This window comes from Heterodontus francisci, chromosome 1 (genome assembly GCF_036365525.1).
Source record: "Heterodontus francisci isolate sHetFra1 chromosome 1, sHetFra1.hap1, whole genome shotgun sequence".
Classification (NCBI taxonomy): domain Eukaryota; kingdom Metazoa; phylum Chordata; class Chondrichthyes; order Heterodontiformes; family Heterodontidae; genus Heterodontus; species Heterodontus francisci.
Window position 1 is genome coordinate 119,715,139 of NC_090371.1, and position 26,506 is coordinate 119,741,644.

The 26,506-nt window shown below is 43.9% G+C and overlaps 1 protein-coding gene across 4 annotated transcripts in view; it reads left to right on the forward strand.

Moving 5' to 3' along the window:
- Positions 1-26,506, forward strand: part of dlc1 (DLC1 Rho GTPase activating protein) — a 527,354-nt gene that overhangs the window by 157,905 nt on the left and 342,943 nt on the right. For 3 of the 4 annotated variants that reach the window (XM_068034855.1, XM_068034845.1, XM_068034837.1), the window contains exon 4: positions 1,257-1,388. The exons of the other annotated variant lie outside the window; for it this stretch is intronic. In XM_068034855.1, coding sequence (XP_067890956.1) covers positions 1,257-1,388 — 132 coding nt within the window. The remainder of the gene's footprint in view (positions 1-1,256; positions 1,389-26,506) is intronic. 4 annotated transcript variants of the gene reach the window in all.

Sequence of the window (26,506 nt, forward strand, 5' to 3'; positions counted from 1 at the left end):
ATTAACTCCCTAAAAATGAGTATATCAGTGATTTGCAATCACTTTTTTTTTATTTCCAAAATATACTTTATTCATAAAAATTTGTAAAAAGTACATTACAAAACAGTTCCAAAAAGCACCAAATCAAATACAAAGACTGCAAAGGAGATCAGTTTCCTTCAATACAGGAGTGAGTTGCCTCACAACCCTTCCATTTCATTTTACATGCCATGTACATTTTACGGCAAACAAGTATTTTCTGGCTACAGTTCGAGGGGTTTTCCATGGATCCAGCCCCTCAGTTCACCTTGGTGGGGGGGACCTTACACAGTGGTCTTTCCCCATTGAGCCTTTGCCGCAGCTGCCCCTAGCTTTAGTGCGTCCCTCAGCACGTAGTCCTGAACCTTGGAATGTGCCAGTCTGCAACATTCGGTCATGGACAACTCTTTGCGCTGGAAGACCAGCAAGTTTCGGGCAGACATCCCATGTTTCTAATTGATTTTGAAAAATTACATATCATCGACTGCCATTGTATTGGAAATGCTTTGTGCGAGACAAACTTCATTGTAGTAATGACTGTGCATATAATTTGCATACAGTGTAGCTTATAAGGTCATTTTTGAAACAAAACACAGATGGAACAAAAGGGGAATTTTCAGATTTTGCTTCAGTATCAAGTGCTGTTTATTAAGGCTAGAATGTGCAGAACTTAGCAGAAATCCATCATGGATAGTTTCAAAAAATAGTTTTATCAGTAGAATCTGTTTTAATCACAGATTTGTGAACATATTGAATTTAGAAACTGGATGGCTAATCAAAGGAGCATGGCTTGATATCAAGGCCACCTTCAGTTCTGGACCTCTAACGTTTGGAAAAATCTATGATGATAATGATTACTTTCTTTCATTATTGTTTTGTATGGGTTTATTACCTGTGCTCTCAGGTAGCTATAAAAGATCCGATGGCACGAATTCAAAAAAGAGTAGGGGAGTTATCCCTAGTGTTCTGGCCAATATTTATCCCTCAATTGATATCACTAAAACAGATTATCTGACTGTTATCACATTGCCTGTTTGTGGGAGCTTGTTGGACACAAATCAGTTGCCATGTTTTCTACAATACAACAGTGACTATATTTCAAAAGAAATTTACTGTAAAGTGCTTTGGGACATTCTGAGGTCATGAAGGGTGCTATATAAATGCAAGTCTTTCTTGCTTTATTTTATTACTGCTTTGTATGGGTTAACATTATGATGTTTCCCACGGTCTATTGGCAGGAGTTGGAGTCTGATTCAGAGAATGGAGCAGATGTGATTGCAATCAGTCAAAACCAGAAGGTTCATCTTGTCCACTCAACATTTGGATCCACACACCCCATGGCAGGTCCGGGGGCAAAACCAAAGGCTGGGGTAGGTTTGGAAAATTTAAACAAACCAAAAAATTCTTTAGAACAGGCAGATGATTATAAATTATAGCAATGATTGCCAAGATTGTAACTTTATCAGTGTTAATTTTTGGAAAGGGCCATATTTTCTTCCCTCTGCTGATTTTAGTGAGAAAATGAGTAAAAAATTGTGTAATATTGGTAGAAATCACTTACAGATTATTTGACCATGTTTAGTGCTTCTCTGATGGTCCTTTTCCCTACAAAAAAGGGATGAATGAATCTTTGTGAAACATGATGAAAATAAAAGTCTGAATTTTACTTCTTGAGGTCTTATTAGGATCATTAATGGCGAGCTCAAGCAGCCATCAACAGCTACACAATCAAGTCAAAAATGAGGGAATAGAGGGATACGGTCCCCGGAAGTGCAGAAGGTTTTAGTTCAGGCAGGCATCAAGATCGGCGCAGGCTTGAAGGGCCGAATGGCCTGTTCCTGTGCTGTACTGTTTTTTGTTCTTTGTTGTTCTTTGTTGCTTTTCCAAGTCAGATCCGGCATGGATGTGTTTAGTGAAGGGAAAGATTTCAAAAGTATAACTATGATGGTAAATAAAGTTAGTAGTCGAGGACAGCTTTCCACCCAAGAGCATTTGGTTGTGGTCATAAGTTAGTGCATTGCATTGACCGACCAGAAGAGCAGAGGAATAGTTGCTGCATAACTCCCAGCAGACACTATTCCAAGTTGAATCAGTTAACCGGGCATGAAAAGACACAGGCTTACAGTGAGGATTTAATAATGATAGACCATTTGGGCCACAGAGACCTGCAAGAAGAGTCAACCATTCACGATACACTATCACTACTGCTCTCAACTTTGATGCCAGTGACCTTTCAGGAACTCAGAAAGGACACCATAGTAGTGCAGTCATTGGTTTATGGACATTCAAATCTACCATTTGAGGTAGTGGCACTTTTGCATCAACGGTAAGCAGATTTTTCCAATCTACAAGGCAAAGTAACAATTTATTTTTTGATTTAGTGAAATTGAGGGAAGAATTTCTCTGTTTGCTACGTTCAGCAATGTTGCCAATTCATTCAAAATGTATGTGTTTACAATTTCAGTGCACATATTAACCAAAGCAATTCTTCACAATCTAATTTCTATCATACGGCTTTATCCTTAAATGAAGTAAAATGCTGCATTTGAATAACTTAATTACGTGCAGCTCCAACAACTCGACACCATCCAGGAGAAAGCAGCCTGCGTGATTGGCACCCATCCTCCACCTTCAACATTCATTCCCTCAACCACAGACGCACAGTGGCAGCATTGTGTACCATCTACAAGATGCACTGCAGCAACCACACCTCCTTCGACAGCACCATCCAAACCCATGATCTCTACCACCTAGAAGGACAAGGGCAGCAGATGCATGGGAACACTGCCACCTGCAAGTTCCCCTCCAAGCTACACACCATCCTGACTTGGAAACATATCGCCATTCCTTCACCGTCACTGGGTCAAAATCATGGAACTTCCTTTCTAACAGCACTGTGGGTGTACCTACACTAGATGGACTGCAGTGGTTCAAGAAGGCAGCTCATCACCACCTTCTCAAGTGCAATTAAGGATGGACAATAAATGCTGGCCTAGCCAATGATGCCCACATCCCATGAAAGAATAAAAAAAAAACGCAGTTTAGTAAAAAGAGCCAAGAGATTCTGATTATCAGTGCTTCACCCAGAACACCCTTAGCCATTTATCAATCTGTACAACAATCATCCAAGAATTAATAATTAGGAACCAAACTAAAAGGAAATATGCATCACTTTTCCACAAAATGTTGTTTCTACATTAAAATACAACTTTTTCATTGGAAGTCCAATGTTGAAATGAGATATTATTTCCCACTGATATGAATTATACCTCTTTCACATGGCAGAACTTTGAAAGTGTGTGTCAATATCCTTTTATAATAACATAAAATCGAATACCTCACTTTCTTCCAAAGTTTTTCCAATACATATATGTATATGTACCATATCATGTTTCCTGGTTTGAAGACTGGTGAGCCACCTATATTACTTTCAATGCAATGTACTGTTATTTCACAGCATGTGAGCATCCAAATTGTGAGATTCAATCACTGGTGCAAGATGGTGCAGGGTCTTGCAGACATGTACGCAGTTCAAATTTTTTTTTTTTATTCATTCATGGGATGTAGGCGTCACTGGCCAGGCCAGCATTTATTGGATGCTAAGGTCTATTTGTCCAATTCATCCCACTCTTGATTTTCTAAGTATTCATTTCATCATTAGGAGTAGGCTGAACTCATGCGAAATCTTTATAAAAATTCACTCTCTCAGCTTTCACGTTTTTCACATTGTAGGTTTTACTCAGTTGTTTAAACCTGTACAGGTGATACTTGTGAATAAGAGTTATAATAAGTGACGAGTGAAGCTTGCAGTAGAAGTACTTGCAGTGTGCGTACTCTTGTCAATAACATAAACATGTGGCATGAGGGGACCAGTAATTATTTTCCGCCCAATTGTTCTCCCCTCCTCTACTGTCCTGAAAGTGCTGCATCTGCTGGCGTTTGACTTCAAGCTCACCAGCAGCCCGACAGTATCTCAATCAAGTTGCAATATTTTTGTGTGAGCCTTTACACAGCGGAAGATAACATAGCCAATCCTGTCCTTATCTGATGTGCACATTCATTCACTATCTAGAAGGAGTCACAAGATAGTAGGCAAATATTTGAACCCTTGCGGATTCTCTTCTTTCCTAATCTGAAGGACTCTGAGGCCAATTTTAGCATCTGAATTATATTCTAACCATTGCTGTAAATCCAGCACAGAACCAGGGACCAAACTGGAGCCATTTTACTTAATGCTAAGCCATGCTATTCATTAATCTACAAGTGAATCAGGAATGCTAGATGCCAATGTTTCAACATCAAGCAGAGGCAGAAGAGGTGTCACACAGGATAGCTGTTAACATAGCACTGAAACTGCAGTATGATACCACCATGAAGCACAATGCTAAATTGTTAATTTTTGCACAGACACAATGGTTTACAATCCAGCACAGTATTTCAATGCAGGGCATGGATTTGACCAGGCACAAACCTGTGGCATAAAAAGATGCTGGAAGTGTAATTGGGGCTAAAGTAAACAAGCCTGGTAAAGGCAGTAAACAGAGCTGTATAACAGAGTAGAGATTGACTAAGCATGCCTGGCCTAGAAAATAGACCGTGATGAATTATCACGTTTCTGCCTGAGTACTCAACTAGAATTTATAGTTTTGAAATTTATAGCAACTGAGACTTATAGGGAGTGTGCGGCATGGATGATTCTGAAAGGGCTAGTGAAAAGGCAGGAGTTGGTTTGCGAGGAGTGGGGTTTCTGGAGATGAGTAATGACCCCATTACACTTTAATTACTACATTACCAGCATTGCATTGACAAGGGGAAGAATTAAAGGCATTCAGATGTAACCAGCTGTGTAATTTAATTTAACCTTCCATATTGTTCCTAATGTCTTGAATGATTTGCTCTCTGCTCTGCATCAGTGAACTTAGGTCAGACCACACAGAGGTGGCAGCATGGAATGTCTGCCCAGTTTACAGTGGCATTTTGTCAATGAGAAGTAAGAGCACTAAATGTTGTTCATTTACTTGGACACTTCTCATCATGACAAAAATATAACTTCTCCGTAAAATGATTGCATTTATTTGCCTGATAAATCCATTCTTTGATCGGTCATGCAATGTGCTATTGAAGTAAAACAATTAAAAAGAGCAGAGTATTGCCACAGCAGCGTCACTGCTAGCTGTGCCCATCACCAAAACAGTAGACAGTATTTTTGTGTTTTTACGTTTATTTGGTATTTTTATCCTTTCAGGGGATGTGGACATTGCAGGCAAGGCCAGCATTTGTTGCCCATCGCAAATTGCCATTGACAACTGAGTGGCTTGTCAGGCCATTTCAGAGGGCAGTGTGTATCCAATCCATGACAGTGTGGAAATGGGTGTATCCAATTCGTGACAGTTTACCAGTCTGACAGTTTCCAGGAACTGGGTTCAGATTTTACTTTGTGAAACTCAAAGATTTGAACCCTATATCTAAGCGACTGAATTAGAACTCAGAGTGAGCCAAACTTTTAAGTTTATCGTTAAATGAGTCTTTAAATGTAATATTTGACTAATTTGTTCCATGTTTGTTTTCAACCTGGTAAAATCTGCACAATGGGAGTTGATACTGGAAAACTTCAGCAGTATACAGTACTTTTAAAACTGAACAGATCAGGAATGTCCTTGGTTCAGTTCCTGCTCGGTGCTATTTTAGCTGATCGCAGATGCAGCAGGACTGATAAAGTTAAAAATTGACTTAAGTTCCCCTGGGCTAGGGAAAGGGAAAATCAGCCACAATTCCCACTCTTGATGGCTATTCAGTGGCTTGTGTTATCGTGGTGATGTGAGGAGGGATTGAGCAATACTTTGATGCCCACGGTGGCTCACGCCAACACTGACTGTCCAGAATCACACATGAATAACAGATATTTGGATGAGTTTTTGGAAGAGTAGCAGTACCTGTGAAAGCATGCTCCAACATGACTACTTTCAGCAGAGTAGGCATTGGGGAGCATGGTCATTGTATTGCAACAGATACAACATCCACTGCACCACAAACTTAGCACAATGACCAAGGAGTCTGCATGGCAATTGAGGCTTTAGATCGGTCTGTTTTAATGTTGTAATACTGGCTTTCTAAAATTGTTCCAAAATAGGCTTAATTCCCAATATCCATCCCCCACACCTGAAACTCACTTTAATTCTATCAGAGGATTTTGCTCAAATTTGATTTGTTTAACTATTTGGCTTGTTTAGTATGCATTGGTCATGTGGAACCAATTTATCTTCATTAAGACAGTTGCTCTATGTCCTGTGGCCCAGACATTTCAAGTTTCAGAGCACATCACACTGAAAAGAATGAGCCGTTCTGTGAGGCTCCTTTTGTTTCTAGTCCAGAAAGTAGGACAGAAAAAAATTTTGATTAAAGCACTAAATTATTTTTTTAAAAAGCTGGAAATTGAGAAGAGCTGTGAACTGAGTGCACAGAATGCTGCAACCTAGATCCTCAGGTACTCCCAACACCTCTGTCAATGTCAAACTGTGTCTCACTTAATTGATTTTAAGCTCCTCGTATTACTTTAAAATCTCTTTATCGTCTCACCCTCAGTGATTTCCTCTAGCCTATTTTTGGCACCCGTCCTCTGCTCCTCTGACATCAAGCGATTCCTCTTTTGCTCCAACTTCAGTGATCACTTTTTCAGCTATTATGTTTCTGCCCTCTGACATTACCTCTCTAAATTCAGCTGCCTTGCCACCTCCCTCTCTGTTTTCCAAAGTCTAATCTTTGCCCATGCCTTCCAATCCTCCTCCAACTCATATCTTGTATTGTCCTTCTTTCCCTCTTGATTGGCATCCACTTTAATCCACCAATATGAAAAGTGCTTTAAGACTTTTTTTCTCCCTATGTGAGGAGAGCTATAGACATGTAAATTGTTGTAGAAAAATGATGCAAAACCCGGGGGTAGAAATTAATCAGAGCCCGACTATGGGCATGAAACAGGGAAGGTGACTGAGGCAGAATTCTGATGAAGGGTCACAGACCTGAATCATTAGCTCTGTTTCTCTCTGCACAGATGCTACCAGACCTGCTGAGTGTTTCTGGCACTTTCTGTTCTCATTTCAGAGTTCCAGCATCCACAGTATTTTGCTCTTATTAAGGTGACTGAGGCACCTGCCTGATAAGGTCAGTCCAAGGATCACCTCAAATTGATCTGCAACCCTCATCTTAATAATCGGGGCAAGTGTCCAAGCCCTGTGGTGCCTCCAGAGGCAGCTCGCAGTGCCGAAGAGGACCAATTTGCCACCTGCCTTGCCAGCAATGGCCATCAGATAATTCCTAGGACAGGTGAGTGAGGAGAACAGGAGGGTGGTGACCGTAGGTCAGTAGAGGTTTACACTATTAATGGGGAGGTTCATTCTGACTGTACATTGAGGAAAGCATAAAGAACTTTCCTGATGGTTTCTTCAATGGCCTTATGCAATTACCAATAGGACCATTGGTTGGGCCACTGTATATCTTAAGGAATTTAGCAGATGGGTTCTGAAATGGGTGCAGACCCTCATTTCAATATTGGTCTCATAAAAGGCCTTGATTAATTTAGCAGTGAAGCGAATGCACACGCAAATCACAAATGAGCCGTTACACTATTAAATTTGTCATTATTGCACTGTTTTAAGCCTGAAAAATGGGTACAATGCATACCAATTTGTACTGCCTGATGTATACTGAGGGTACTGTTCACTTAATGCAATGCCAAACTATAATGACGTTTCACAGCTGTGAAATATTAGTGAATGCTGTACTAGCTTAGAGCATTGGTACATTGCGGAACATTCAGGCAGGTTCAGCTCCTAGAGGAATAAGTATTAATCTGTCCATTTTTCTGCTGTTCTATTATGTTTGCTGCTGCAGCTGCTGCAACTTTCTCAATCCAGTTGTAAAATATTTATCTGAAATAAAAAAGTATAACTCCAGACACCACTGATGGCATAATATTCATGTCGCTGTTTGCTTCGTTATTTACAAACACAATCTTGCTTTGCTCCCTTTATTGTGGATTGCTCTAATGCTCCCATTACTTTCTGATTTACTACTGATATTGCTCCACATTGGTGGAAGTGTCCTCCTGAATCTCTGAGACCCACAAGCAGAGGTATATTTCTCTGGAGAATACAGTACCTCCCACAATATATAGTCAACACAACAAAGGCTAGCACTTTTTCTAGTCCCCAGTGAACACAGCATTTTAGCCACTTGTACAAGGCAGTGATAAGGCAAATCGCTTTCTGTTCTGCACAGAACTTTTCCAGTGATCCAGAAGGTTGTATTGGCCAGGAACAACTGAGCATACACTGTTATAAAATCACTACATAGAGCAGTTCTGCAGCATAAAAAGGCTATAATATGCTCCAAAATTTTATTTTACAAGACAAAGCCATTTGTAAGCCTCATGGAAAAGGTAAGCTTCAGATTGTATCTCTGTGTCTCATAAGTAACTATTCAACACGGCATTACCAAACACGGCAGACAATGCCTGTGTCACAAAATGGACATTTTAATTTGTTGTCAGCATTAGTAGAACAAGCAATTGCGATAAGCAGCAGATTAAAAACTTGAGTCCACTTTAGCAGAGATTACATGCTAAAGACAAACTTTTACTGAAGCCTTGGGTGGTCAGCATTATCGGACTCCTCAAACAATGTAAACTGAGATTAATGTCAACAATCACTTACCAGCTGGTATCTAATAAAAAAACCTTTTGCCTGAAATGATGCTAAGCTGTTCAAGACCTGTGAAATCTATTGATACCAAGCTCATACCTCACTGAAAAGCTATTGTATGATAAAATCATCCCATCATTGATCCCCCAACCTGAGAGAAAAACCATCTTTTGAAATATTTTATTTTAATTTTAATATTATATAATTTAAACAGCCACACCCTCATTAACATGATTATAAACTAAAGGAAACAAAGAAAATCAACAGAGTAATTTTATACTACTAGGAGAGAAAACATCAGTTTTCAACTCATGTAAGTAAACCTAGAAGAATGCACTGAACACACAAAGTACATTGGAGGAATGAATCCATGAGTTTGAAGTATGAACTTAATTAAATATTTGATTTTTGTCTATTAAAATTGTGTTTATTTAAGACAGTCTGATTTTTTCAATTGTATTGGTTGGCTTTATTGGCATCATTAGTCAATATGGTCAACAATATTAGTCAACAGTAGCACATAGGGCGGCGCAGTGGTTAGCACCGCAGCCTCACAGCAACAGCGACCCGGGTTCAATTCTGGGTACTGCCTGTGTGGAGTTTGTAAGTTCTCCCTGTGTCTGTGTGGGTTTCTTCTGGGTGCTCCGGTTTCTTCCCACAGCCAAAAGACTTGCAGGTTGATAGGTAAATTGGCCATTATAAATTGCCCCTAGTATAGGTAGGTGGTAGGGGAATATAGGGACAGGTGAGGATGTGGTAGGAATATTCTTTCTTTTGGGCCTCCTGATCTCGAGAGGCAATGGACACACGCCTGGAGGTGGTCAGTGGTTTGTGAAGCAGCGCCTGGAGTGGCTATAAAGGCCAATTCTAGAGAGACAGGCTCTTCCACAGGTGCTGCAGAGAAATTTGTTTGTCGGGGCTGTTGCACAGTTGGCTCTTCCCTTGCGCCTCTGTCTTTTTTCCTGCCAACTACTAAGTCTCTTCGACTCGCCATATTTTAGCCCTGTATTTATGGCTGCCCGCCAGCTCTGGCGAACGCTGGCAACTGACTCCCACGACTTGTGATCAATGTCACAGGATTTTATGTCGCGTTTGCAGACGTCTTTAAAGCGGAGACGTGGACGGCCGGTGGGTCTGATACCAGTGGCGAGCTCGCTGTACAATGTGTCTTTGGGGATCCTGCCATCTTCCATGTGGCTCACAGGGCCAAGCCATCTCAAGCGCCGCTGACTCAGTAGTGTGTATAAGCTGGGGATGTTGGCCGCCTCGAGGACTTCTGTGTTGGAGATACGGTCCTGCCACCTGATGCCAAGGATTCTCCGGAGGCAGCGAAGATGGAATGAATTGAGACATCGCTCTTGGCTGGCATACGTTGTCCAGGCCTCGCTGCCATAGAGCAAGGTACTGAGGACACAGGCCTGATACCCTCGGACTTTTGTGTTCTGTGTCAGTGCGCCATTTTCCCACACTCTCTTGGCCAGTCTGGACATAGCAGTGGAAGCCTTACCCATGCGCTTATTGTTTTCTGCATCTAGAGACAGGTTACTGGTGATAGTTGAGCCTAGGTAGGTGAACTCTTGAACCACTTCCAGAGCGTGGTTGCCAATATTGATGGATGGAGCATTACTGACGTCCTGCCCTATGATGTTCGTTTTCTTGAGGGGCAGGTAAGGATGTGGTAGGAATATAGGATTAGTATAAATGGGTGGTTAATGGTCGGCACAGACTCGGTGGGCCGAAGGGCCTGTTTCAGCGCTGTATCTCTAACTCTAAAAAAAAAATATTAATCTTTAACAATAACCCCAGTCACAGACTTTGCAAGGATGGTTGGTATGTGAAACAGAAAAGATCACTGTTCAGTTAAGGGTTCTCTAGCAGGGTAACTGTAAGGCAACTTTGTCAGTGTCAGCCTTGCCTCTGCTGTGGAAACTCTTGAGGAAATCAATTCCAAATGTCTTGTGTGACGAGCATCTTCTTTTACATATGTTTTGAAGGAAACTTTATTTTTCCCATGGTAATGTAATACCTGTTTTTCTTCAACCTTTTTTAATTATAACTCTGTGAAGCACTTTGGGACATGCTATATAAATACACGTTCTTGTTGTTAAACTTAATTTCCTCCCAATTTCTCACTTACTGTGGTGTCAGATGGCAGCATATCAAGTGTGACTAAGAAACAGGTAGGCAATGTCCTGTCAACTGTTTGCCAACATACCAGCCTTAACCAGCCATTGGGAAGGGGGCGAGAGTGTCCCAATGATAATTTTCGTCCAGTTTTCCACCCCCACATCATAAGTAAGGAATCAATCTCCAAACATGAATCTGCAGCATACTTCATTAAGCTGAAATAAAGCAGAGTTCCGAAATCATCGGATACTGTCTGAGGGATTTCCTTCTCGGTGCAGTTTTGGCACAAGAATGAAATCTAGATGCAAGAGAATAGGTTGAATCTTAACTCCCCAAAACAGGTGGTTTGGCATCATGTCAGAGGTTAAAATGCAAAAAATCTGGCACAGGGACCAAATCTGCCTTGTACCTGCCCACCTCTGGTTTTAACAGAGATAGAACAAGGGGTGGGCAATAAACCTGCTCATGGGAAGCAGATTGCTCACTTAAATATTATAATGAGGCTGCCTGCCATTATTTTATCAGTTGTTCTATTTTTAAGCACCAGCAGCAAGGTTTCCCAAGCCTTGAGAAACCCAGCAAGTGAAAGGAGGTGAGAAGGGCTGAATCCACAGGCTAAGCACCTTTTCAGCACAGCTTATGGGCCAGGAAGGGCAAGAGACTCCAGGCCCAACAAGCTACCCTGCAAACCTCCACCACCAAGATTTGTCTTCCTGCCCCACCCCTTCCCCTGACCACCATTAGACCAGACCACCTGACCACAGCCCCCCCACCCCCAAGACTGGCATTCAACCCTCCCCCAGACCACCCCAGGCCCCTCATCCCCACGATCAGGCCCCACCCCCAAACACAATCCAACCCATTGTCCCGGTGCTCTGCAACAGCCCCAGACCATCCCTCGGGATCCCAGCCCTGCAATCTGGACCCTCCTCCTGCAATCAGGACACCCCACCCCTCCAATCGGGTCTCTCCACCAGCCCCATCCCCACCCTTGTGATCAGGACCCCGCCCCCCCAGTGATCTCTCTCACTCCCCCAATACAACTACTTGCTGTCTTAGGCTTCAGCCCTGTGAAGCAGGCTTCCTGTCCAAAAGGTCTCTAGCCTGTTAATCATTATATCTGTATGCGAGAGAAAAAATTAAAGGAGCCCTGCAGTTAAATTCTGAAGGGCAATCAGGAAATCCATTCTTCTGGAGGTGGGGTTTGTGCTGTTGTGAGGTCAGGAAATCCATTCTTCTGGATTTCCTGACCTCACAACAGCACAAACCCCACCGCCCCCCTCCAACCTCCGCAACGTGCCCCCTCTTCACACCAACATAGGACTCGCCTCCAGGCTAAAATTGAGGCCAGTGTGCCTGTGAGAATGTGTTTATATATCTTGTAATGAATTTGCAGTGCATTGTGGAGATATCACTGGCCATGCCATATTTCAACCAATTTGTATCAATGACCGAACTGGATTATCGAGTGTGGTGATTGTATCCTTCATTGATTTTATTAAGTATTATGTAGAATTACATCATATTTACATATTTTGTCAAGTATCTTTTATTGAGGACTCGTATTTTAGAATTATGGACATTGTTTTATTTGGGAAAACTGAAAAGGATTCCACGGATGTTTTTTTCACTGAAGTCATTGAAAAGAGGTCATTGGAAGGTCTTTTGGACTTGGTTTGTAAACAACCCTTAATGGAAGTCCCCTGTCTTCAGATAAATACCCAGCAGGGGCTTTTTGACTTGGAGAGGATGTTTGCAGAGAAGTGACGGGTCAAGATTTATAGGGGTTAGGAGGCTTGACTCTTGAGATATTGTTTTTGGTTTTGCTTTGGACAGTGTGTTGGGGTGTGAACTATTTTGAAGGCAGCTGTAGAAAACCAGCCAAGAGAGCAGTCACCATCAGCTCACCCTCTTCCATCTCTTTGAAAAGCCTGCCAGCTTTTCCATCTCTTTGAGAAGCTCTTAGAAGCGAGTGTAAGAAATAGAGAAATTGATGTTGCATTCCTCCTGAAAAGCCTGCCAAACTGATCTTCAATATCTCCTGAAAAGAACTGTTCTAGAAAGATCCCAGTGATAACCACCTACGCATATTTGGGGCGCCTAACCAAAAAGGGATAACTGACATCTTTCCATATCATTTTTTTCTTGAAGAATTAGCAAGTATTTGGCCAAAATATTCTTTTTTGAGTTTTTTTGTAACAAAAAAGCTGTAAAGAGAAAATCATTATTTTTCGGTTAAACGGTTTGTGTGTGTGTTTTGGATCTATAAAAACAATGCACTCCTCCTGCCTCAGTCATAACAATTTGCCCAAAAGGTCTATGCCAGTTTTATGCTCCACATGAGTCTCCTCCTGCCCTTCTTCGTCTAATCAGGTCAACATATTCTTCTATTCCTTTCTCACTCATGTGTTTATCTAGCTTCCCCTTAAATGCATCTATGCTAATCACCTCAGATACTCCTTGTGGTAGTGAGTTCCACAATCTAACCGATTTTTGAGTAAAGGAGTTTCTGTTGAATTCCCTATTAAATTTATGGTGACTATCTTATATTTATGATCCTTAGTTCTGATCGTGTCAGCAAGTGGAAACATCTCTACATCTACCCTATCAAACATACTAATCTGTGTCACTACTTTTATTGATCTGTGTATGCATACCCTCAGATCCTTCCATTCCTCTACCCCATTTAGACACTTCGCGGAATACGTGGCCTCGTTATTCTTCCTACCAAAATGTGTGACTTCGCAATTATCTATGTTGAAGTTTATTTGCTAATTACAGCCCTAGGACTAAGTGTTATTCTCCTGCCGCTGGGAGTGCGTCTGTGCAAGAGTGAGGGGCGAAGGTAAAAGCGAACTTTTATATTTCAATCTGTGTGTTAATGCTTTGCTTCGTTACTGGTTAAGTCTTGTTTTATAATAAACTGATAATTCTGTTGTCTATTAAAGAAACCTGGTCCACTCCCAATCACATGGCAGGGGTGGGCTTTGCGATACCAGCAACAGTGTCAGCTGCCACTACACAGGTGCTGGCACCATTTTTAAAGGGCTGCCAGACCTGCACTGTTGAAGCCCATACCACCCACCCCCCCCAACCACAATACACTGTAAATTGAATTCGGGCCCATTCCCCAAGCCCATACAAAGAAAATAAATGGCTGCCCCGTTCCTCTGCCCCCCCCCCCACCCCACCTGCCCCAAACATTTACATTTAATATCTGACCTTGCCCCCACAACTGCACAAAGTGCAGAGGTCACCCCTTCCCCCCACACACGCTAGAAATGCAGAGTTCACCCCTTTTCCCCCACCCGCCAACTTCACTAAAAAGCCTAAGCTCCCCCCTTCCCCACCTTGGTGGCGCCAGCTTTCCCTGGATGGGAAAGTGAAGGTGTGTGAGAGCAGGCTGCCGCACAGAAGATCGTGGACAGCCAGCAAGATCGCTGTGAAAGGTGTGTAAATGTAAGCCTATCCTTTATTTAAATATTTAAAGTTGGGTCGTGTTGCCGAGTGGCAGGCTGCTGCCAGAGCAGTCTTCCGGTGCCCCCACCACAAAGCCCAACATCAGGTGCTCGACAAAATCCAGCCCCCATTCTGCAAGTTTATTAATGTCTTCCTGTATATTGTCACAGTCCTGCTCTGTATTAACCACATCCCCCAATTTGCCATCATCCGTAAATTTTGAAATTGTGCTTCTGATTCTCGATCTAAATCATTTATATAAATGATGAACAAGAGTGGTCCCAGCACTGATCCTTGTGGAACACCACTTCCTATCATTTGCCAATCTGATTAAATACTTTTAAACCCTACTCTCTGCTTATTGTTTTGCAGTCAGCTTGCTATCCATTCTGCTACTTGTCACCTGACTCCACATGTTCTGACCTTAGTCATAGAATTTACATCACAGAAACAGGACAGCTAGTCTCTGCTGGCATTTATTCTCCATATGAGCCACACATCAGCATTTGCTTCTATTTCTTTCATCATGTGCTTATCTTGCTTCCCTTTAAATGCATTTATGGGATTTGTGTCAGGTATGTTGATAGATATAATTAAATATTTCTTAAGTGTAGCAGTTGGCGAAGCGTGCAACTTTTACTGACTGTTGGATAATTGAATACTCCTAATCAGGATCTTGTTTGGCCTCCTTGTCTCCAGAGACAATGGGTAAGCGCCTAGAAGTGGTCAGTGGTTTGTGAAGCAGCTGGGCAACTGGAGGTTTTGACTAGCAACAAAAAGAAAAGGAGCAGCTTAGATCTTCCTCAACAATATACGGTTTGCAAAATTCAAATAGGACAACCACAGTGGTGAGCTGGGAAACAAATGGCTCGTAATGGGGCACAGGCTGCTACTGAAAAGCCAACAGTTGACTCTGTATTTAGATCTTCTTCGTCAGAGTACAACAATGCAGAACCACAATATGACAACCTCTCAACCAGCCCAATCGGCACCATTTTCCCATGGATGGACTTTAACTAGATTTTCAATTGAGAGCAGTTTTGTGATAAAGAAAAGGAAGAACTTGCATATATTTATATATAGAGGGCCTCTCATGACCTCTGAATATCCCAAAGCTCTTTGCAGCCAATAAACTACTTTTGAAGTGTGCTCACTCTTGTAATGTAGGAAATATGGTATCTGAGTCTGTCTTGTTTACACTATGGGGTGGATCCAGCAACTATAAGTAATTGTATGGAGTCCCAAACCAGTCCGAGGTCCCGATCCGATCCGGAGTAACAGTCCTCAGCACTTGGCTCGAAATCCCAATAAGTGTGACCCCAGACCTTGCAAACGATGCAGCCTATGGGAGAGTCCCCAACCCTGGGCTCACACACATCACTCTGCCTTACATGTTATGCAGCCCCGCAGTGACTTTCCCATTGACAGTCATGCAAAGTCGAGCCCTAACATTGGTGTGCTAGTGCAACTCATCAGTATGTCTAGCAAAATGTATAGGCACCCCAATGCAACCCTTTGGAGGGGCCCTCTGCAAGGCAAATGCTGATCTTGTGTGTTCTGTTTTTAAACACTGGGGTTATCCAGATTAACTAAATTAGTCTTTTTAAGTCCTGTACAGACAATACCTTCAAACAGGAAGAGGGAAAAACTGAATTATTAATGGTCCTTATAATGTTTACTGTTCTTTTGGGCCTCCTTATCTCGAGAGACAATGGATACGCGCCTGGAGGTGGTCAGTGGTTTGTGAAGCAGCGCCTGGAGTGGCTATAAAGGCCAATTCTGGAGTGACAGGCTCTTCCACAGGTGCTGCAGAGAAATTTGTTTGTTGGGGCTGTTGCACAGTTGGCTCTCCCCTTGCGCCTCTGTCTTTTTTCCTGCCAACTACTAAGTCTCTTCGACTCGCCACAATTTAGCCCTGTCTTTATGGCTGCCCGCCAGCTCTGGCGAATGCTGGCAACTGACTCCCACGACTTGTGATCAATGTCACACGATTTCATGTCGCGTTTGCAGACGTCTTTATAACGGAGACATGGACGGCCGGTGGGTCTGATACCAGTGGCGAGCTCGCTGTACAATGTGTCTTTGGGGATCCTGCCATCTTCCATGCGGCTCACATGGCCAAGCCATCTCAAGCGCCGCTGACTCAGTAGTGTGTATAAGCTGGGGGTGTTGGCCGCTTCAAGGACTTCTGTGTTGGAGATATAGTCCTGCCACCTGATGCCAAGTATTCTCCGAAGGCAGCGAAGATGGAATGAATTGAGACGTCGCTCTTGGCTGGCATACGTTGTCCAGGCCTCGCTGCCGTAGAGCAAGGTACTGAGGACACAGGCCTGATACACTCGGACTTTTGTGTTCCGTGTCAGTGCGCCATTTTCCCACACTCTCTTGGCCAGTCTGGACATAGCAGTGGAAGCCTTACCCATGCGCTTGTTGATTTCTGCATCTAGAGACAGGTTACTGGTGATAGTTGAGCCTAGGTAGGTGAACTCTTGAACCACTTCCAGAGCGTGGTCGCCAATATTGATGGATGGAGCATTTCTGACATCCTGCCCCATGATGTTCGTTTTCTTGAGGCTGATGGTTAGGCCTTACTGTACTGCTTAAAAATACAGCAGCCATCATTAGAATAGTGAACTGCAGTTTGTTATTTTCCTATTTGCCTATTTCATTCTCTTCACGTAAAATCCAAAAAATAGGTATGACTCTCCTATTTGATGTATAGATATTTATTAAAAAGTGAAGAAAAATATGCCGTCTTTACAAAAATAATGACGTCAATGGTCTGAAACGGCTGGTTGTTTCCAAACTCTCTGCCTTAGCACAAAGGTTGTTCTTAACCTTGTACAAGAAAAGCAGACAAGGTCCTGGATTCTGCCAAGATCAAAATGTGTGAACTGATGCAAGTGTTAAGTGCATGTGGTGACATTTACAGGGACATTATAACGGTATTAAAAATTTGAAGAACATAAATCTTTTTGTCCAAAACTATGATGAAACGTTAATTACTCTGCTCATAACCAACACTCGCTAACTCTGCTGTACAATTAGTAAAATTACAGCACTATGATTAGCTGCTGTAAGGGCCTTAATGTATTCATTCAGAAAGCTGAGTTTGTGTCCTGCACAGAGTTTAGAAATTAAGAATCTACCTGCTGCTGGTGTTTGACTTGCCGTTATACTATTTTAATTCCATTAGCACTGAATTTAGAGGTTTACATTGTTCTTGAAGCGTTAATTGAGAACTGCAATTGCACAAGATTTCAGTTTCTGTGAAGTAGACATATTCACTGCAAGTGTTGTTGATGAAGATACAAAGTTGATTTATGCTAATCTATAACTGTGTGAGTGGTGCAAGAAGAGGCCTGCAACATAAATAATATATGGGAGGTGAAGACCTTTATTCTGCAATGCTTTAACTTTCATAGAAGTGACATCCTATGACTTGTGTATGATTGTGATAGGATGTTACTGGTTGTGTTGAACACTGCTAATCCATTTGCATTTTTGTTGTCACTTATGAAACCTATATATTAACAAAATTCTAAATAAACTTTATATAACTCAATATTCTTTCTGCATTCCCTTCATTTAAATTTTACTTTCCTTTTGCTTTATTTATTTGAATTTTTGTTTTGAGAATTTAGCCCTGCATGTTTTTTTCTCAGCTTCCATCAATCTGTGCTCTATTCTGAAATTGGGAGTCACATTTCTAAAATATAGTCCTCGATGAGCTGAAGATGAGTTACAAAAGCAGTTTTCCAGCCAAGTGGGAGACTGAGCAATAAACTTTGACCTGGCTATGTCATTGGAACCACCAGGGCAAGGAAGTTGGAATGTCAACGTATACATTTCACTGATCCATTGAGGACTATAATATTTTTACACATTAAAAAAAGGTTTGGTCATTATCTGTGTTTTAATGGCCCAGCAAGAAACTTAGGAACCAGAGTAGGCCATCAGTTCTTCAAGCCTGTTCCACCATTCATTTAGACTATGGCTGATCTGTATTTTCACTCCATCTACCGCCTTGGTTCCACAGTACTTAATACCCTTAGCTAACAAAAAAACCATCAATCTCAGTTTTGAATTTACAATTGACCTATTTTTGTGGAGAGAATTTGTGATTTCCAGTACCCTTTGTGTGTAGAAGTGTTTGCCGACCTCTAATTTTAAGATTATTGTTTTGGATTCACACACCAGAGGAAATAGTCCATTTCCATCTTATCTATGAAATCCTTTAATCATTTTAAACACCTCAATTAGATCATCCCTTAATCCTCTATACTCAAGGGAGTACATGCCTAGTCTATGCAACCTGTCCTCATAATTTAACCATTGTAGTCCTGGTATCATTCTGCTGAATCTGCTGTAGCTACTCAAAGGCTAAGGCTGAAATAAAAATGAAGATCCAATTAAACATTTTATGCAGAGTGAGTTAAAAGTAGGATTTCCACTGCTATCTGCTACTCCACCTTGGGAGGAAGGGGAATGGGGTTTAACTGTAGCTTACACATCCAGAAGCACAAAGGTTTTTTGTGAAAGAAAGAATGTGTGACAACACAAGAAGAGGCTTCAAATGACAGCAGGAGAAGTAGGATCTGAGGTATCTGCTATGACCAAAGCCCCATGATTTTCAGAAGCTTCTGTAGAGGTGATGTTGGCAGAGATAAGGGTGATGAAAGACAGACTCTTTGACACCTAAGGCAAGAAACCCCATAGAGGGAGATCATTCAGACAGTCAGTGCCACCTCAACCACCCCAAGAATGAAATCATAGCATGGGAAATATTTTAGTAAGTTTAGCCAAACTAAGTGAGCATGAGTACCCGAACAGATCCTAAAATAAGATACTGGAACCATGACTCATCTTCCCACTATTCATGTCCATGTGTTGTAAATGGAGAGATTTTTTTCCCCAAAAATATACTTTATTCATAAAAATCTGTAAAACATGCATAACAAAACAGTTCAAAACAGCACCAAGTTGACATTCCAAAAAGTGCAAAGGAAATCAGTTTTCTTCAATACAGGAGTGAGTTGCTTCAAAACCCTTCCATTCCGTTTTACATGCCATGTACATTTTAAAGCAAACACATATTTGGTGTATGCAGCCCCGAGGGGTTTTCCATGGATCCAGCCCCTCAGTTCACTTTGGTGGGAGGACCTTACACAGTGGTCTTTCCCCATTGAGCCTTTGCAGCGGCTACCCCAAGCTTTAGTGCGTCCCTCAGCACATAGTCCTGGACCTTGGAATGTGCCAGTCTGCAACACTCGGTCGTGGACAACTCTTTGCGCTGGAAAACCAGCACGTTTCGGGCAGACCAAAGAGCGTCTTTCACCGAATTGATGGTCCTGCAGCAGCAGTTGATGTTCGTCTCGGTGTGCATCCCTGGGAACAGTCCGTAGAGCACAGACTCCTATGTTACAGAGCTGCTTGGGATGAATCTCGCCAAAAACCACTACATCTCTTTCCACACCTGCTTTGCAAAGACACATTCCAGAAGGAGGTGGGCAACTGTCTCTTCCCCACCGCAGCCACCTCGAGGGCAGCGTGTGGAGGGGGCGGGACTCCGGGAGTGCAGGAAGAATCTGACGGGGAGGGCCCTTCTCACCACCAGCCAAGCTACATCTTGGTGCTTGTTTGAAAGTTCTGGTGATGAGGCATTCTGCCAAATGACTTTGGCGGTCTGCTCGGGGAACCATCTGACTAGATCCACCATCTCCTTTTCCTGTAGGGCCTTAAGGACATTCCGTGCAGAGCACTGCCTGATGGATTGGTGGTCAAAGGTGTTCTCCCGCAGAAACTTTCCCATGAAGGATAGGTGGTACAGCACGGTCCAACTGGATGGAGCAATGGCAATGTGACCAGGCCCATCCTTCGCAACACCGGGGACAGATAGAACCTCAGCACGTAGTGACACTTGGTGTTTGCATACTGGGGATCTATGCACAGCTTGATGCAGCCGCACATGAAGGTGGTCATCAAGATGAGGGCGATGTTGGGTACATTTCTCCGGCCTTACCCAGAGGTTTGAACATAGTGTCCCTCTGGACCAGGTCCATTTTGTATCTCCAGATAAAGCGGAAAATGGCTCGGGTGACCGCCACGGCGCAGGAGTGGGGTATGCAATACATACAGCAACAATGTGAGCGCCTAGCATTTGATGACCATGTTCTTACCCACAATGGAGAGATATCGCTGCTCCCACATGCTCACTTTATGGTGTACCCTGGCTACTCGCTCCTTCCAGGTTTTGGTGCACGCCCCGGCCCTTCCGAACCATATCTCCAGCACCTTCAGGTAGTCTGACCTGACAGTGAAGGGACAAAGGATCGGTCGGCCCAGTTCCCAAAGAACATGGTCTCGCTCTTGCCGTGGTTAACTTTGGCTCCCAAGGCCAGTTCGAACTGGTCGCAGATGCTCATCAGTCTGCGAATGGACGGCAGATCTGAGCTGAAGACGGCGACGTCGTCCATGTACAGGGAGGTTGTTACCTGAGTGCCTCTGCTGCTGGCATTGTCACCCCTCTTATGCCCACATCCTTCCTAATGGACTCAGCAAAAGGTTCGATACAGCAAACAAACAAGACAGGGGAGAGAGGACAGCCCTGTCTGACTCCAGATTGGATCGGAAAACTTTCTGATTCCCACCCATTGATTGAGACTGCGCTACTCATGTTTGTGTAGAGCAGTTTGATCCAATTACAGATTCCCTCCCAAACCCCATTTTAGAGAGCACATCCATCATGTAGGTGTGCGATATCCTGTCAAAAGCCTTCTCCTGGTCCAAGCCGATGAGGCAGGTGTCCACCCTCCTGTCCCGTACATAGGCGTTGTATCCCTGAGTAGTGCAAGACTATCAGAGATCTTCCGCCGGGTACAGTGCAGGTCTGGTCAGGGTGAATTACCAACTCCAGAGCAGATTTGATCCGACTGGCGATGACTTTGGCCAGAATCTTGTCGTCAACATTAAGCAATGAGATGGGCTGCCAATATCTGATTTCCGCCCTCTCCCCCTTCCCCTTGTAGATGAGGGTGATGTTGCCTTTCCTCATGGATTCTGACATGCTGCCGGCCAGAAGCATACTCTCGTATACTTCTTGCAGGTCTAGGTCATCCAGTCCCACAGAGGCGAATACAACTCAACCGGTAAGCCGTCGCTTGCGGGAGTTTTACTCGTCTCGAAGGACCTGACGGCCTTTCTCGCTCATCCAGAGTTAGCAGTTTGTCCAGTCTCTCCCTCATGCTATCATCTAAGACCTCCCTGATAGATGACAGGAAGGACTGGGAGGCTCTGCTGTCTGTGGGCTTCACGTCATACAGCCCAGCATAAAAGGATTTCCTGATCCTTAGTATGTCGGACTGCGAAGACGTTACTGAGCCATCCTCTTCCTTCAGGCTGCTGATCACAGAGCTCTCTCTGTGTACCTTTTGGAAGAAGTAACGCGAGCACATCTCATCCTGCTCAATGGAGCGGACTCTGGATCGGAAGATGATCTTGGAGGCCTCCATGGCAAAGAGCGAGGCCTGCTGGCTCTTCACCTCTTGGAGATCCTCCTTGACCTCGACCCCCATTGACTGCAGCCGGAGCAGATTTTGCATTCTTTTCTGGAGTAGGGACAGTTCCCTCTGTTTCTCTCTTGCCCTCTGAATACCTTTGAAGATAAAGAACCTCTTGATGTTCTCCTTAGTCGCCTCCCACCAGTGTACCGGAGACTCAAAGAGGGGTTTCACGGTTCTCCAATCTTTGGAATCCTTTTGAGTTCCTCAACGTTCTCTGGGGTTAGTAGTGTAATATTGAGCTTCCATGTCCCCCTGCCAAACTGCTGGTCATCCTGTAAGTGACAGTCAGCCAGAAAGAGGCAGTGGTCAGAGAAGAACACTGGCTTGGCGTCGGTGGATCTGACCGTGAAAGCACAGGACACAAACAGGAAGTCAATCCTGGAATGGGCAGGCCCGTCCAGTCTTGACCAGGTGTATCCACGCTTCACTCGGTCCGCAGTTTTGCTGAAGACGTCGTGCAGCTTGGCATCTTTTACTGATTCCATCAGGAATCTGGGCGTAGTGTCTAGTTTTCTGTCGTCCCTGCCGGATCGTCCAGCTGCGTTCATGATGCAGTTGAAGTCACTGTCTCGAATGACCGGTCTGGATGTTGCCAGCAGCAGTGGGAGCTGCTGGAGGACCGTCAGTCACTCGTTGCATTGAGCCGGGGCGTACACGTTGATCAACCGGAGTGGAGCATTGTTGTACATTACATCTGCTATGCGGATGCGGCTGCCTACTACCTCCTTAACTTTGGAGATGATGAGGTTGCCTCCCCGCAGCAGAATATCCAGGCTGGAGGAATGGGAATTATTACCCCCTGACCAGATCGATGGCCCGTGGGACCACCATCGCGACCATTGCCTATAGGTGCTGAGGTGTGGTATTCCACACTCCTGCAGAAACAGCAGGTCGGCTTTGACCTTGGCGAGGTAGTCCAAGGTTGAAACACATTGCGTCGTGGATTTAACGCCATGCACATTAATCGAAGCACTCTTTATACCCATTTTAAAGTTAGGTGTTGCTTCCCGCACCAGTTGTCCTTGCTAGTCCCAGTCCTTGAGTATGTTCCTGCATAACCATAGTATACGCAAGCTGTTTCACATTCGTTGGGCTCAGAAACCGCTCCTGGTTTCTCATGGGGGGGTTCGTTCCGCTGGGATGACATCGGGGGTGGGGGGGGTTCTTGTAGGCAGCAAGGCTTGGACTGTCCTCTGTTGTTGGTGTCTTTCCCCTCTATTCCTCCTTGAAGACGTCACTGCTGCCGGCTTCCCGAAGCTGGAGTGCACCAGACGCTTCTTTGCTATCGGTGTCCCAGAGCTGGGGTGTGCTGGGAATGTCGCTGGGTTCGGTGCTTTGGGTTTGGGGCATGCTGTGCGCATCACAGCTTCCAGTGTCCCAGAGCTCCTTTAAGTTCTGCCACTTCTTTTGCAGGTGCTGTCGTTCCGGCCCTTCCTCGTCCAATGAGGAGGAGCTGCCGTAGTCTGTCTCAGACGGTAGCCTCCTCTTGCCACTAGTTTGGGTGGTGGCCTGTTCCTTTTTTGGAGGTTTTTTCTTTGTGATTTTCCTTTGTACCACTTGCCACTGACCAGTTTGTCTATCTGTGGCCTCCTCCACCATTGATTCTGTCTGTAGAGGAGGGGTTTCCGAGCACGGGGTAGGTGTTGGGTCGCTGGTTGCAGCTGCCTCCCCTTTCTTCTCCTTCCCAGGTAGACTTTCCGTGCTGTGGAGAGGGTTGCTTGTCTCCTTCCCAGCACCAAACACATTCACGGTTCCTTCTCCCAGCCTTTCCTTGGACCTTGTCGCCTGAGCATAACTGAGGCAGCGTTTGGGGCAGATTTTGTCGAGGTGGCCTGCCTCACCCCACAGGTTGCAGCACTTACTCTGCTTACAGTCCTTGGTCTGATGGCCTTCCTTGCATTTCTTGCAAACGGCTGTGCTGCAGTTAGCTGCCACGTAACCAGATTTGCCACAGGTGTGACAAACTCTGGGCTGCCCTGCAAAGACCAAGAAGCCTCGACTTCCCCCATTAGCGAAGCTGGAGGGAGGCTGGCTCCATGGACATTGACCTTCAAGGTCACTGTGACCTGCCGCTTGCTGGTCCAAATCCGAAATGGGTCCTTGACATCAGTGCTGCTGCCGGCCACCTTGACGTACCTGGCGAGGAAGGTGAGTCCATCCAGGACAGGAATATGGGAGTTATAGAAGCGAATTGTCACCACTCAGTTACGTTGCGACAGCAGCATGAAGAGTGGCTCCACAGTGAGGATGGACAGCGGCGCCTGGTTTCCCTTCTCCTTGAACACCATCAGGAACTTGATGCATCCCACCACATTCTTGAACATCACGTTGAAATATCCACTGCTGGGGTAGTCCTGCAGGCCGAAGATGTCTGCAGCTTGGAATCCACAGCAATCAATAAGGATTTTATTAATGAAGAAGGTACGGTCAACAGGTGCATCTCCTTCCTTATCCTTCACCACCACCCGAACGGTGTTACGCACTCCCTGGCCTGAAGCTCTTGAAGTGGTTACAGCCATTTTACTCAAAACCTACCTGGAACAGGATCAAAAGCCGCTGATCATGTAAATGGAGAGATGATTGAGACAATTAATATGTATAAGATACCTCGCCAACTCTTTCCCCACCCCTTACCCTTCTGAGAGGTTGGTAGTGTTTGAGTGAAAAGTGAACCGATTGCTGCATTGCCTGTACCTGAAAGTATTATCACTAGGAACTGCAGCTGCAGCCTCAATCAAGGTGATTGGAGAAAACTTTTGAATGCCATTTTGGGGGTAGAGTTTTGGCAGAGGGTGACTCTACTCCATTCTTTTTCTTTTATTACTATCTTTTTATCACCCAGGAGTTGGGTGGATTTCACCAGATATCTTAGATAAGTATTCTGATTGTCATGTTTTCTTTCAAAAAATGCATCAAAATTATTTTTTGGTCCTAAATGTGGAAAGGGAGATTGGGAGGGTAGAGGGGTTTAATGGGGGAATTCCAGGTCAGGGGATCTATGTGACTGAACAACATGGCCACCAGTGGTGGGGCAAAAGGAATCTGAGAAGCACAAAAGAGCAAAGTCAGAGGAATGGAGAGTTTGGTGGAGGCAATTGTAGGGTTGGAGGAGTTTAATGACTTCTAGAGGGGCATGTCCATGAAGAAATTTAAACACAAGGATGAAAATTTCATACATGAGGAACTGTGTGACCGAAATATAAATGTAAATGAGCGAGGAGAGGGGCAATGGGCGAGTTGGACATTGTGGGATAGGATACAAGCAGCTGAGGTTTCATGAGCTGAGGTTTTCAGAGGTGGTGGATGGGAAGGCAGTAGAAGAGTCAAACATGGAAGTAACAAAGGAGTGAATGAAAGTTTCAATGGCAGATCACTGATGTGGAGGTGCAGGCAATGTTTTGGTCAAGGATATAAGCAGTCTTTTAGATAGAGATGATCTGGAGTTAGAAACTCAGCTCAGGGTTGAATTGGGCACTGAGGTTGAAAACTTTCTGGTTCAGTTGGAGATAATAGTCAGCGATGTAACGATTCACTGGCAAGGTTTTGTAGTGAGGACTGAGGAGGATGACTCTGGTCTTGCCAATGTTTAGTTGGACAAAATTGCAGCTAATCCAAGACTGGATGTTGGATAAGCAGTCTGACAGCACAGAGGAAGTGGAAGGGTCAAGTGATGATGGAGAGGTCGAGCTGAGAGGTAATCAGTTTACATGTGGAAGCTGATCCCCTGACTGTGGATGGATGTCACCAAGAAAGAGCACGTAGATGAGGACGAGGAGGGGGACAGATCCATGGAGGACTACTGAGTGAAAGTATGGGAATGGGAAGAAATGTCATTGCAGGAGATGCTCTATCTATGATTGAATAGGTAACAGTGGAACCAAACAAGAATGGTCTCACTGAGCTGTAAAATGATTGGAGAATGGTATGGCTGACTATGTCAAAATGTGCCAGAGTCAGAGTCACGGAAAATGTTAAAATAAAAGCAAAATACTGCGGATGCTGGAAATCTGAAACAAAAACAAGAAATGCTGGAGTCACTCAGCAGGTCTGGCAGCATCTGTGGAAAGAGAAGCAGAGTTAACGTTTCGGGTCAGTGACCCTTCTTCGGAACGGTCACTGACCCGAAACGTTAACTCTGCTTCTCTTTCCACAGATGCTGCCAGACCTGCTGAGTGACTCCAGCATTTCTTGTTTTTGTCACGGAAAATGTTGTTTGCAACTTTGCTTAGGGCCATTTTGATGTTGTGGGAGGGGAAGAAACCTGTTTGGAGAGATTCAAACAGAGAATTCTAGGAGAGATGGATAGTGACCTGGGAAGCAACAACACATTTAAAGCCTTTGAAGAGTAAACTCTTAGTGTAACAGCATAAATCTTATTTTTTTTAAATTGCAAAACTCATACATGACAGCAGCAGAATGAAAATGTTTAATGACTTGTTTGGCTTTACTTCCTCACTAAATAGAAGAGTGACGAACACTTTTTTCCTGAAGATAGTGACCTTTAAAGGCTCCTCCATAGAAATCAGGTTGGGTGGAGTGTGGGGAAGGATACGATTTCCTCTACTTGCTGTCATAGTAAATCTATATATGCATTATTTTCACTATGTTCAATGGTTTTGGTGGAAATAGCAAAGGGAAATTCTC